Source organism: Gnatocerus cornutus, chromosome 6, assembly GCF_029298725.1.
Source record: "Gnatocerus cornutus isolate USDA-ARS CGAHR chromosome 6, icGnaCorn1.1, whole genome shotgun sequence".
Classification (NCBI taxonomy): Eukaryota; Metazoa; Arthropoda; class Insecta; order Coleoptera; family Tenebrionidae; genus Gnatocerus; species Gnatocerus cornutus.
In genome coordinates, this window is record NC_142238.1 from 5996439 (window position 1) to 6011521 (window position 15083).

Genomic DNA, 15083 nt, shown 5'->3' on the forward strand with positions numbered 1-15083 from the left:
GCATTTCTGTTCTCAATACGGGCTATTAGGTGTATCAAAAAAAGAAAATTACTCTCTTAATAGCTTGTATCTTTTCATCGATTTTGCTCGTTCTTCATTATGTAAAACAGGCACATCACGGAATCAGATTTTCTTTAATATGTTTTATTGGATATTCAGACTGTCGAATCAATTTGTTGTCTGGATTTTCGAACGACCAATACAGGATGAACTGTTTTTGGTTTGGGAATTCGCTCATTGTTGTACTGGTGACAGACTCAACTAATTCATGACCACTAATGTAGCTAAATCCACGAATTAAATCCACGAGTACGTTAATTACTGTATGAGAATCCAAAAACTTTGAATTATTTGTCGATATTAATTGTGATATTTAGTAAATATGATTGATACTACAAAACTAACATTTTCAATATGATGTTCCCGGAGGGATGTCGCTTCTATTCGCCTCACTCTGACGTGGATTTTCCTGTTGGAATAAATGAAGAATTATGCAACTGCATAAAATAACTTAGATTTCAAATAACTTGTTTCATGAACAGTAATTTATATTCAAAACATCGTTGAGTATTATGCAATCTTAAATACGATTCGCTTGAAATGCGCGTCCAACTTTTAATTAACAAATAAATTTACAAATTAGTTTGAAACTAGTCGCGTACGACATCTACGACTAAAATGATTCCTTTGATAATAATTAGGGGTAGTTTTGTCGTGTTTACAGAGTTGTTAAGTTTGACGCACAGGCTTAACAATCAATTAGATTCGCCATGCAGAATTAATGTTGCAATTGTAGGAAGTAGACTACATCTACGCAAATTGGGGGATTTGCGGCTTGACGTCAAAGTGTAAAGAAGGGGATTGTCTGTGGGCTAATTTTCATAATCTTTTTGCGAAGTTCAGACACGTATTACGGGTGTTAAAAAGGGTTTAAAGGCAGAACAGGAAGTTTTAAATAAAGGTAAATTGATAGTTTAAGCTAGACTACTATAAGTTTCAAGTTCTCCTTAAGAAGTTTTTATTGCATTTTCTAGGCAACCATCAAGGGCTTTGCAACTTTAGTTATGTCGTTGTTACGATTTTGGCGGTATTGGTTGAAATTGGTCTAAATAATTTGCAGCAGATGCTGCACAACTGCTTGTGGCCTGGATTAGATTACACACTGGTTATATTCGCCAAGCAAAAAATTGTTTAATATTGTATACAAATATTATTATTATTATAGTTCACGTCGTAAAGGACAATAAGTATATTAGCGGCCGCGCTCGGTAGTTTAATTATATTAAGGTGAGCGCAAACAAACTAGGATTATATTGTAGATTTTAAAATTAAAATTTAGATTGCAGTTTAACGGTTCACTTGATTTATTGTCGCACTGAATTCCAGTTATTCGATTGCGATACTTTTAAAAAAGTTTTTAAAAATAGTTTAATTTGTGTTAAAATTTAATTTAAATGATGATGCAAAAATGGTGGATGCGCTAATTTCTGTTAATTTGCAAATACAATTTTTAGTCGTTGATTTCGTAAAACGAAACTTTAATAATAACATCTAAGTATAAAAAATATGCAGCGTTCTCCCCAAATAGGTGCAAGTAAACTATTCCATCGAATCAAAGTTTTAATATAAGCTATTAAAAGCTGCTTTCCCGATTTCCATTTCTCTGTTTTTTCGGAATATCACCACGGCACTGAATAACTACGAAGTCATAATTATTCTGCAAAATTCTTCCGAACACACAGCGATGTCACCACAGCTTGATGAATTATGGAAATATGCATATGGCCAACAATATGGAAACTTCTCTATGGCGTTGTGTTTATAGACTTCCGTTACCTCTTGTTCTTGCACCAACAAATCAGTGGTGTATTTTACATCAACTTTACATATTGTGAAACATTTTCGGATAGCAGCAGCCTTCAATCAATACAAGTTTCGCATTTACCACAACACCACATTCTTTTAATGGTAACTAGGCTCGTAACTCCCTGTGAAAGGTACGCTTCAGCGTGCGCCGCGACGTCCCTCTGACGCTTTACCGTGCACGCAGCATCCCTCTCAGTATTCAAACTGACGGCATTAGGTTCGTCACGACGCCGCCACCGAGGCGGACGCGCGCCAAATTACGTACTCGTTCTCTAATGCAAGTTTACAAATTTTTCAAACACAATTTTCTTGGAGCTTGTTTTATTCACTACGTAAAAATGGGTTGAATCATTGATGTGAATAAAAAAACAGTTTGTTCAGTGGACATGTGAACTATGGGCTTCAACGATAAGAAGCTGAAGCGACTCCGGCGTTTCCGGTTCTTTGGCAGGGCCAAAGTGTATTTGATGGTCCGATGGCCTATGCTGGTACGATAGAGAATGAGTAGAGAAAAAATGAAAATGCTTCGTTTAGTAATTGATTGCGAGACGTTTTGATAAATTCGCTTGCATAAATTTGTATATTAAATTAAGATGACAAAGATTTTCCTGTTCGTCGTCTTTTTCAGGCAACTTTAATTTCGTTTACGGAAAACGTTGGGGGCTGCATAAATGTTCTTTAGTACACGAAGAATAACACGGATTTTTAAAAGACTCCCGTTTAAGTTTAAAGTCATTTATTACATCCTCAGAAAATGAAGAATTTTTATTTTATTAAAAAAAAGTACTTTTTGTTTCAAAGTTTAAGGAGTTCAGGTAGTACAAGGATAATAGAGAAATCATCCATTAAAGTCAGACCACTTGATTACGAACTATTCTTTAAAACAGATTTTTTCCGTTAAAACGTGTTGCACTAATAAAGCAATTGGATTTCGCCAATAGCAGCAACGATTGGAACAAGTTACACAAAACAATGCAATTTGTAGCTTACATTTAAATCTCTAGAGTTCACTAGAATTAACGTTGTTTCCAATACCGAATTTTTTAATGCTCCACACAATTCGATTATCAATAATGAGGTTAATAACAATCTCACCACTATACAAGTCGTAATTTTCTCATATTCGCTCACCAACGAATGTAAATGTGTCCATTTAATGTCAATACAATCTCGTCCAGTATGCATACGTTTGTTACGAAATACTCTCCACGTCTGTGAGCTCGAAATGCGATACAGTGATAATGCATATATTTACATTGCGACGTGAATCTCCATGAATAACACATCAGAATTTTCATTGTGTAGTAATCGTTTGTTCGTAAAAATTAAACAAGTATTAGAGTAATCTGTGCACAAAGCTGTTGTATCAAACAAAAGCTCTCTTCATGAATTGTTAATAGAACAAACAGAAATTGTAATACCAACTGCTATCGTCTTTTTAATAAAACTTGTTTGATGTCCGCCAAAAGAATATTAACATGTCGAACGAAAACATCGCTTTGTGCTGAAACTTTTGATTCTAAATTATTCCGACTCCACGACAATACAATATTCTGTTTCAAGAAATGTCTGTCACATTTTCATTATGGAGACTTACGTGGATTCCAAGAGACAACCCTTTTTGTTTTAAATGTGTTCTTAAAAGCATGCAGAATAAATGATCACAATAGCTGACTCTCGAGTTCATATTTCTGAATAAATAAACCATTGTTGATAAATATTTGAGGAAGTAGAGTGAAATGCGTGACACCGATACTAATGTAAAGTCGAAATTGTAGATTCAGTGATTAAAATTTTATGTGCACTTTTGTCTTAAGTAATAACATCGACTAACTTCAAGGACAGAATTCTACAATTAATTATGCAAATTCAAATATTGAAGCGTACCTACTGAGGCACAAATTTCACTGCAAACAAAGCAGTCGAAGTTGTAAATATTTAACCTGATATTAAGAAACGGGAACATATTGATAGAGTTATAAATAAGAAGGTTACGGCTTGGCGTGTTTTCTTTGAATCCGGTGCCCTTTCGTGTCCTCTGAAATAGATAATTAATGTGTCAGCCTGAGGTAGTTGGGTACCTGGCACTACCTGGAACCGTTACTACATTGAAATAGTTTGCAATAACAAATCATATATTTGAAAAAAAAATTGAAATTACACTAAAATGTCCCGGCGCCTCCACCATTTTTAATGAAATTCCGAAACTCGTTTAACTTTGATGTTTTAACAATAAAATTTAGAGGTGACACTACCTTTGATACGTTTATTAACTGGTCATGCAAACATTTTTAACCTGAGAGGAATTTTAGAGAAACTAAAAAAACAAAGTTCGGGTTAATGAAATCAGTTTTGTCGGTAATATTTTTAAATTTTCGCGCCCTCATTAATTTAAAAAATAGTTAGGGTGTCTTGTCTCATTACGTTTACAATTTATGACCGGTGACAGCATGTTCATTAATATTTTTAAAAAATTGTGCTAATTAATCACCAAGCTTCCATTGTTTCAGTGTAAAATACAGTCGGAATCAATTTGACATTTTATGGCCTTTATGATATCCATTCACGGTCGAAAGTAATAAAACGCTATATAAAAATCAGACAAAAAGCTTTTGTGCCGCAGTACGTTTCGCCATTACCATTAATGCCGTGCTTCCGTATGTGTGGTCAAAACGGAACTTACCTGCACATGTGCCATTGTTAGCAGTGTGTTAATGGTAGGAAAATAATACTCTAGGATCTTTGGGGCTGGAGTCCTTAAGTTAAATGAATTGTACAGTTTGTGGCGTTTTTAATTGCGCTCCCATCTTGTTGCTTGCGAGTAATTTGGAGAAAATTTATTACAGGCACTGACAACATTATTAACAAAGAGTTTTTTCATAGTTGCAACGGGATGAAAAATGTTGGAAAATTAATTAGATAGGAAAGAGAAAATAGGGAGAAGAGTATAACTTGGGAACATTGTATGGGATAAATAGACACACGTCAAAGAAATTAATGTTTTTGTAGAAAATTCAAAAAAAAAGTTTAAAAAATATGTATAAGGCAGAGGATGATGTATGCGAGCACGTTCTCTCCACTGTATCTTTCATGATAAATTGAGCTAAAGTATTTCACAACCTTTCGGATTACACTTGCCTAGTAAAACCGTAAAGAATACCAAGTACACATAACACCTCGAGTTTCACAAAAAGAACAAACCTGCCGCAAATTCCTCCTGAAATTGTGCCAATCTTCTATGCTCAGTAAAAGTACTAAAACACTTTGTGAGAAATTTATGGTAATTACTTGGAAAGCATCCCTCATTTCAACTAGGCCACTTTAATAAGTAGTACACTTAAACTTAAATCTCACTTAACGAATAACTCAAAAGTTGGACCATCAACCGCGGGCCACACCATTATATTTGTTAATTTGAAAGGAACAGCGCTACCGCGCCGACAATTTTTCCTCTTCTCTCTCACTTCGATGTTGAATTTTCTCCAACGTTTATTGTCATAAATCTCGACTTTGTAGATGGGGCTTGTTCACAATTTATCGTGATTTTAGTTCTAGGCCGAGTTGGATAATTAATTGATGCGACGGGTTTTGTTCAATTATCGCAAAAAGCGACAAAGGACAAGAATAAATCGTACCGTTCTGCGAATCAGCCATTGGCCGGTCGTTTATTGCGATGGGTATATTACTTTATTATGAAATATGAATAAAGAATGTCATTTTTATTAACGTTTTTTTCTATTTATTATTACGCGATTCATGGCGTGGAAATGAAATAGGAATTTATGCTTCTGTCTAGCAGTCACGTTCTGTACAAAACAAAGAGTACACAAATCGGTAAAAATATGAAAGTTTCGTGAAATCTCGCAACTAAAACTCCGACGTCCAAATAGAACAAAACTATGGAAACTGCAACGCTGAAAAGTCGTCTTTAAATGATGTGTTGAAACTCCTTAAACTCAGCACACAGTGTTGAGTCCTGTTCACAAACTTACAATTGTGGTATTCAAGTGTTGCGAAGTGGTTGCGACGTGTTAAGTTATAAAACAATTTGAAATTAAACTATTGTTTATTTGTGAACAAACCAGAATTAAACGGGGAGGAAAATTGAGTTCGAAAGTTTAGCACATCACTGTATAAAAGCTCGGAAAAGTACCTTGTTCTGAAGTGTGTATTTCAAAGCTTTTTGTAAAAGCTGACTGAATTAGAACTGTGCAGTCTGCAAAACTGCAGCATCGGTCTGGATTTCGATCTACTTTAAAAGTTAACAGCTATCCGAACAATTCAAAATAAGTTTTCAGTTGAATAAGAAATTGTCTGTTCAATAAAACCAACCACAAACTGTTAGTTAACTAAATTTGTTGACAAAAGCACTGAAATTCAAAGCTATCGAGAAACTATTTAAAGAGTGATCTGAATTTAATTGAAGGAATCAAGGATTCTTATTCCGGCGCATCCGCCATTTTTGAACGTATGTTCTCTAAACTGTTGGAAATTTCTTTTTGAGCCACCAGCCGTTGAGTTTCATTCAAATTCTATGAAAATGAATCTTTACTTTAATGGAAAATCTTAAATTATGGCAAGGACGTGACTGGATTAAAGTGAAACCGTCGCAAATTTTATTTTGGCTCCAGCTGCTTAATTATAATCGTGCACAACTAATTCGACAAGCTTTTAGTAGGAACGAACGTGATGTTTAGTTTTTTCAGTTTGTGTTTTGGATTGTAGTTTTTGTTGGCGTATAATAATTCGCGTTATTCCATTATTTGGAACGAACTGTTGGCAATATTTTCAATCCGGGCCTTTGTGTATAAAAATCCCATTTTGACGAGTGTTATTTCAAGACAAATCCATTAGAGTTATCCTCTAGAGCCATGTCTTTTGTGACAGGTCTATTTTAGTGGAAATACCCGTAGACCACACGGATTATCAGCATTTGTACCGTATCGGCAATACAGCAGGACAATACAGCATTCACGCTGCAGTGGACTTTGTCGGTAACAGCTTATAACGTAGTGTTTTCATATTCAAATAACTTTATCGCGTGTTACAGTGGGCGTTGTGTGCTCACAATTAAAGCGTCGCCATAAATACCAACACTGCGATTGTTCTTGGAATAAATAATGGACCGGTGGCTTAGAAACAGTTGAGTAGTTCATTGTGTTGGGAGATGGAGTGCGACTTTATACAGTCAACCAAGTGTGTATTCTACCATTTAGCGAGGGACGGCGACCTGGAAGATCTCTATAGAGTTATAGACCGTTTCCTATCTCTCGAAACAGTCTGCTTGTAGAATTCACCGTTTAGCCCAAGCGAAATTGTTACGCGGACCTTTGGCATGTCTTGTGGCTCCTTTGTGACTACCGCCGACGTTCCCACATTCATCACAGAATTTATAGCACCACGGCGAAGAGATGCGCTGTGTGCAATTCCACCTGCGTCGACACCTCAAACAAACATTACAAATCAATTTATTTCGATGAAGACAAATCGGTTGTAGATCTGCCGTTACACAAATACAATTTATTTTGATAGCGCGAGAAAAAAAGCATGAGAGCTGCAACAAACAGCGCTCGAGTCAAGTACGTGAATGACATTCCTAACAGCTTTTCCGTTCCGGTCAGTCTTTCTAAAAAACGGATTTCCAACGCAATTTGCATTACAGCTCAATGTTTTAATGCTCGCAATTACAAGAAATGTCAAACTAACGCTGCGAAATCGAATGAGCCACATACATTAAAACGTCTTCCTCTGAAATGTTGCTCTCAATTAGGCAGTTCTAATAATTAATTACTGACAGCTCTGGAATGTGAACGTTTAAGCGAATTCCAACAGCTCTAATGTATCATTTGACCGGAAGCTTGTAACTTACCTTGTGAACGCTTCTCCATTATTACCGTAGTACACGATTCATCGAACCGATCGGATGTGTTAAATCATCCGATATGTCAACATTAGGGATGTCACATTCGATTGTTGGATCTTGTTGCTCTTCAAAGCGATCTCAACTTTAAAGTTTGAGAGAGCTTCCAAAGTAAAGGAGAAGAGAAAGTTTATATTAATTATATTGTGCTGTATCGATTGCAGAGTTGCGGGCTTGTGGTGTTAAAGCAGCAAATCTGCCTCACCTGTTTGCCGAAGTTAGCAGTAATTATACACGTTATAAAGCGCAATTCACGTGCAATTACGAGCCTCAATGAGCTGGAAACACAACAGAAGAACAACTTAAAAGTTTGTTTAAACAAAAGTTTCAATTCATGCGAAACTATGATATAGTTTATGGGTTCTCCACTAGTATTCAGCCAACGTATTCTAATATAGGTAGTCTGGTGCTTCTTTACAATGCTTTAGGATGCCTTAATAAAATCACTTAGTGTTCATCTCTGACAGTAGCGGAGAAAAATTTAAGTTGGGATTCGTGAAGGGAATTTTTAATTATTTGGCGCCATCTTGATTCCAGCTGTTTAGTTTACACATTTAACATGAACTTCAAAATATTAGATTTGAGTTATGGTATTAAAATCAGAAATCTTGTTAAATATTCCTGAGAGAAACAAAGTCAGAAACTAATTCGAAAAGCACAAATAATTAAAATTTGATCGAATGGATCCGAAACAACTAAGAAAAATTGAGCGAAATACATTTGAATTCAATTTTGTAAATCTAATTTAGAAAATAAAAAATCCGATGCATGCAAAAAATCCAAGAAGTATCCAAAAATTCAATCATAGAGGATACTCAACTGTACACAATCAAATATTTTTCATAGAGAAGTTTCCTCAGAATCCTGAAAGTTTTCGCAGTTCTCGGTCCAAATAGTATCAGCGTTAAACCACTTGTTTTTTGCCGAAGTAATCTAAATTTGCACACAATTCAGTTTGTTTTTAAAACTTCCGGTTTTGTGACACATCACTTCCGCTTCCGCGCCGTATATTTATGTACTCTTTTATTGAATTTTGGTGGGTCTTGCAATTTGCGCTAATAGAATAGTTTCTGGAAAAGGGACTGACAATGTAATTATAGAAACCGCTCCTTTTATTTGAAAGGGCTACAGCAAATCACGTACTGAGGTGGTCCCTTTATTCGACATCGACTCAAATCTCAGTGGAACTTTGAACGTAAGCACGTTCCAGGCCGCAGTAAAAATTTTACTTGTTTCTTTATGTGTCCTTGCTTAAAGTTTACTCAGTAAATTGGATTGTAATGTTAGGCCCTACCAAAATGACGTCAGCAGTCCCTTTCATTGTCGTCATAATTTGCAATTACTGATCAAGACAAATAAAACGGAAAAACTTGGTCCTGTCTTCCAAAATTAAAATATTCCATCGGAAAAATGTAAATATTCAAACTGTAATTTACATCTTGGCTTAATTTCCAATATTACGAAGAAATCTGCAATTGATGGCTGGCTTGATTTTAATATTTATAAATTTTCTTGATTGCAGGGGAACGACAGCTGGCAAGGAAACGATAGCGACCAGGTGAGTGTTTTCTTTTTCTCATGCGTATTGTTGGTTGCCTACATATATTCAATTTCCCAATTTACATCAATCAAAATCGTGGTACGCACTTTCACGTGTGTGGAAATTTATGGGTATTTCAGGAAAACTCGGGAGAAATTTATTTTCATTTCGAGTAAGGGAACAAAACGACTTCAACTGGGGCATTCGCACCTGCGTTAGGATTGAAATTCTTTGGCATGCATATATTCAGAATTCAATCTTCATTCTTATTATATTTTCATTGGAAACTTTTATAACACGGCTTTGTTTTTCCACTCTAATACTTCCGGTAAATGTTTGCACAACTGCGACAAGAGCTTTTCGCGTAGTCACACGAAATAAATGATAACACAATAGAACTGTAACACAAGATCACCATTATACCGAATTTATGGTGCTATAAACGTAATATCGAGGAAATTTGTGATGAGAGGGTACAGTGTACTCGTTAGATAGTGATCTAATAAGTACATAGAAGCAGAGCACATACTAGCTGACTTAAATGCTGTCCCAGCAGCAATAAATAAAATATATTAGGAGATCCTTGAACACATTTTCCTGGAAAAACTTTCCAAACTGTTTTACATATAACATAAATCAAGAGTAATTCTGTAGATATGTCACTGACATTGCTTATATTGATTCATAAAGCTGTAGCTGTGGTACAGTTTTCACACAGAGTTGAAATTGTACTCCATCTTCCGACGTTTTATAAAAATAAATTGTCTGGTTGTAAAGTGAGATAGGCGATTTTAAATTTCTTTATGCGTTTCTTAAAAGACGCAATGTTTAGTTAAGAATGCAAATGACGGTTTAGAGTAAAAGGGACCATGGGCACTTGCCTACTTCAGACTGACAATAATAAATACTGCAAAAACGTTCGCCCTAAGCCGTAAACACGGTTATTATTTCTTTACAGTTAAAACGTAACTTAATTAAAGCAAACTAAAAGAATTTAATCTTAATTAACATAATTGCTGGCTATGAAATCCGGCTTCCTCATGTAGCTAAAACTTTAATAATATGCGAACATGAAAACTAATTGCAGGGTGGAATTCATTTATTCCAAGTCAGAAAAAGTTTTTTCGCCATTTCTAAGTAGCGCATGCTGCGCCTTTTTGTCAGGATAATCAAACGTTTTACGACAGTTTTATTTTCTTGAATATTTTTAATTTATAGTTCTAGACTTCTATGTCAGCCGCAATAAATAGATGAGGAAGAAAAGTTGTTTTGCAACCAACACTACAGAAAACTTTTAATTTTCACCTGCATGCACAATAATAAAGTTTAATTTAACTTGCGATTATCGTAAAATTATTGAAATTGGTTCCAGTAAACATAAGTTTGAGCTTTAGAACATTAATTTACTCTATTGGAAATTACATTAATTCCGTCCAATTGAAGATCGCGGAACGGGCAATTGTAAACTTATGTTGTAAAAATTAAATGGTTAAAACAACGCCACTAGTTACCAAAAATTTGTATTACTTTCTTTTTCTTCTTTAAACTAAACTAGGATAAAAGGTTTCCCTTGTTTTGTTTTGTAATAACTGACAATTCATTTGATAACGGCAATTGAAGCTGGTTTAAATGCGATTATGATGTACTGGCTAAAAGTAATTTCTTGGAATGATGCATAGTGAAAAGTGTTGTTTTTATGAATATTTATGAAGCGGATCACTATGTTATTATAATGGGAATTACTCAATTAGTAATTTAATGTCTGTTTAGTAATTAAGTAATTAGTTTAATTAGAGACAATTCGCAAGTAGATTTAAAAGCCTCCTATGGGGACGATCCGTTGTTAGGATATAATGCTAATCATTGAGAAGGAATTCAAAATACACTTATTCTGCAAAATTTGAAGGAATGATCAACATCTTTTGTTGGTTGATTTCTCCAAAAATTACCCATTGCATAATGCAGTTTGTAACCACCTCTATAGAGCCACTGCACCGGGAACTAACATAACACCAAAATGTTATAACTGTGACAAGCTCATAAATCAATATTTATGAGGGTTTCTATGGGACTCTTGTATACGTGCTTCCAGATTAATTATGGGTTTAAAATCGAAATGATTTATGCGAGCACACAATTCAAATTACCTGTTGAGTTTCGAACAGGCCTAATAACAACTCAAAGTAGAACAAACCGAAAATTCTCGTAAATATGCTTATTTAAATAATAAACACAAATGTCGACATAATCATAGAAAAGTTTGTGTTAATCAAAGAGGTAATGAGCACGTCCCAACGCCCATGTTTATCGTATCGCATTATCGCAATTACCCAAATAACTGTTCAAATAAGAAAAACAAACAAGAAACAATAACCGCATTGAAACCAAGGTCATTACTTTTATAGGTAATTGAGCAACGATAACAAATGTATGACCGTAGCATCAGGGGCGTAGCCAGCAACTCGTTTTGGGGTCATGCTATTTTTTTCATTTTTGTGTTTTATTTATGCAAAGAAGAATAATGCCGAGTTGAAATTTTGACGTTAATTCAAACGCTTTTCATGATGTTTTATTTTGAGATTATTCAGTATCAATCAGTTTTTTAAAACTACATAATCACTCGACGAGTCCTGTTTTTACACATTTTTCGCGTTTTATGCAGGTCCTGAATCCCCCTGTTGTCCACGCCCCTGTCGTGTTACTCAACAATACCGGCGAAAACCATGGCAAAAAATTTAACATTCAACAACCATCGAATCCAATAGCCGATAACCGTTTCGGCAATCTTCGTCCATATCCGTAACAACCGTCGTATATGCAACAAAAATGCGTTGATGCCGTATCCTCCCGGTTCGTGACGTTGCACCCTATCAACGGCGACGCCATTCGGGCAAAATGCCAACGTTGCTGACCAAGCCGGCAAATCTACAAGTGGTTGTTTTGTGATTATGTTCGTCGCGTGATAAAATGCCGATGTTTATTCATTGTTCGATCAAAGAAAAGACTTTTAGGATGTCTAGACATCGGAAGTGAAACCGAACAAGTGCACTTTCGTTACGCCTGACATTTAAATGTGGAGTTTAAGTGGTGAAAAGTGTGGTAGTTCTGTTTTACTTGAATTTTTGACGTTTCATCGGCGACATAACCTCAAAAAACTGTGATTTGACAACAGTCACAACTACTAGATTTGCCTTTTAATTCAATTTAAATACCGCGCGAATAAAAACTCGTTCATCTAAATGGTAACTATTTTTTTAGTATCTCTCACGTTCATGTAGAAGTACTTGCAACGTGAGAATGATTTCCCTTTTTTTTGGATTAACTGTACTGCTCTCTAACTCTAAAGGTAAAAAGGTGAATGCCATTGAACGTAGATCATGACATCTCAAGCTAGACTAACCAGTCTACACTGCTTGAAATGTAGTCAGGATGATGCACAAGATATGTGGGAGTTTCTGGTACCTTTTTCATAACAGCGTGGAAAATGGTCAGATAGGTGGTGGGATTCTTCCCGCCGAAAAAGAGGTTCTATTTATAGAAGCTACTCGACTTCTTTGGTCAAGACGTGAGCTCTTGTAGATTCTATCACTTCTGCAACTTCCGGTTTGTTGTTGAACCACATTTTAGACGGTAGCAGTCAAGGTCTTTGAACCATTACGATTAAAAATGTGTAGAAAGTGAGAAATTGCACATTTTGCACGACTTAGCCATGGTCTGTTACTTAAGCTGTACCAAATATTTTAAATGACTCAGACACACAGAAATAACGTATACGAAATGACCAAATTTCGTATTACTAATTTAGAATTCTATAGGTTATTAACAATTTGAGGTCATAATTATTGTTTCATTGAATTAGTTTTAACAATACGTCTGAAATTCAACGACTTTTGTGGTATGTGTTGGGTAAATCGCGGCTAATGATAATAATAATAAAGAAAATGCAATAAATTACGTCATAGATAAGAATTTCAATTATATATCTTGTATCTTAATATTATCGCTAAATAAAAACTGCTGCACAACACAATTTTATTCAAGTTTAAGAAAAATTATTTCAAGTATAAATTCGAGGATATTTTGCAAACAAATTGTTTAGTTTTCCACTTTTATTCCATTTCTAAATACCGTAAACGAAGGTCTCTATCATTAGTCCTAAATAAACATTCCTTTTGTCATTTCATTGCCTAAGGTGAAAACCAATTAGACCAGACCATCGACTTTCACCTCGTATTACTTCATTGGATGAGTATTTTGTGTGAATAAATATATCTTATCAGTATCAGTCATGCTTTCAAATTAATAATTGATTTTTTCAATTGGTATTGACCGATAACTAATTCCTTAAACTTGGGCTCAAACATTTAATATCAAATCTGCAATAAATTTTTATCTGTAAATTCCAGGATTGTTCCGGGAAACTATTTCTACGATGTTATGAAACTACTAACCACAAAATTCAGAAATTTCCACACATTTAGTTATTGATCCGGACGTGTGAATGTAATCCGATGAATCCCCAAAATTTCCTAGTTAATAAGCGCGTTGTGTTTGATGCAGTAATCTGACAAATTAAATTTAGTCCCTTACTAAAGTTGTTTACTGTTATTTCAGTGAAGTAAGATAATTAACGTGTAGTGATTTAATTTATTGTGATATGAGAGCAAGCCTGAACCCAACTTTTTTGCGCTATATTGGAGGATTAATCTATAGAAACCGACAACAAATCAACAAAAATGACATCAAGAAGAAAGAAGCGACAGCAAGACGGTTTTATGAAAAAAGTTTCGTCATTGTTTAATTTGGACACGGTGAGTGACGACACGTCTTATCAATTGTGTGACACTATTTTTATCTACAAATAGTATAGCGATTACAAAGGGATTGTAATTTTCTTTATATGATACGATACAATTTAAATTCTAATTACTTGGAAGTTGAACCCTGTCGAGTTGCACTATGCTGTCGTATTTGAAATTCAAATAATGAGACTAATTCTACTAGCTCGAGATAAATCGTGGGTTCCCCTTAGTGAATAATTTTAAACAAATATCTTTTTCAATGTCCAAAAAGTTAGACGCCAAAAAACTTGATTGACTTAGTTTTCTACTTTTTCCCTAATTTTGAATCAATCTCACACAATCGACTACAAAGCAGCTTCGACTTTAAATTCTGCGTACGAACCATTTGGCGAATTGATTGTTTATTTTCTATTTTAAATCAGCTTTAATCTGCATTGCGAATATTATGTTATTTTATTTTAGTCGTTTTCTCTTTGGGTAGTTCGAGAATTATTATTTAGCTTTGAATAAATAGTCTGTTCGTATTATTTTCTATTGTTTATAAATCTTCTGTCTTCAATTTCATTTTAGCAGTACGTCTTTCTCGTGAATAACAGAGCCAGAGCTGATGCTTCATTCTGCTTTTTTCTTATGATGAGAACAATAATTGATTGTTCGATAATATACGAGCGTAATTAAGTTATTATTTAATGAAAGAGCTACTCATATTCATTCCCATGAAAAATGACTCTACCGGAGTATCAAATATCAGTTTGATAAAAACGGTTGTGAATTTTTTGTCCAATATAGCAGTCCATACTTTGATATATGATAGTGACGCTTGTTTACTACGTAGTAATTATTATTAATCCTCAATTTTCTGATTGTATTAAATTAGCAACTGCGAAGATACATTTTGAGACAATAATCTTATCCTAGTTGGTGTTAATTTCTTTTTTCTTTCGCATACGCCAAT

At 34.7% G+C, this 15083-nt stretch overlaps 1 protein-coding gene across 8 annotated transcripts in view; it reads left to right on the forward strand.

Annotated features, from left to right (window-relative positions):
* dlg1 (MAGUK family member discs large 1) overlaps positions 1-15083 on the forward strand; it is a 126312-nt gene that overhangs the window by 71709 nt on the left and 39520 nt on the right. For 7 of the 8 annotated variants that reach the window (XM_088039066.1, XM_088039067.1, XM_088039068.1 and 4 more), the window contains one exon: positions 9309-9344. In XM_088039066.1, the coding sequence (XP_087895192.1) occupies positions 9309-9344 (36 nt within the window). Of the gene's footprint in view, positions 1-2125; positions 2355-9308; positions 9345-15083 lie in introns of those variants that run through there. The other variant, XM_088039073.1, reaches the window with a different exon arrangement.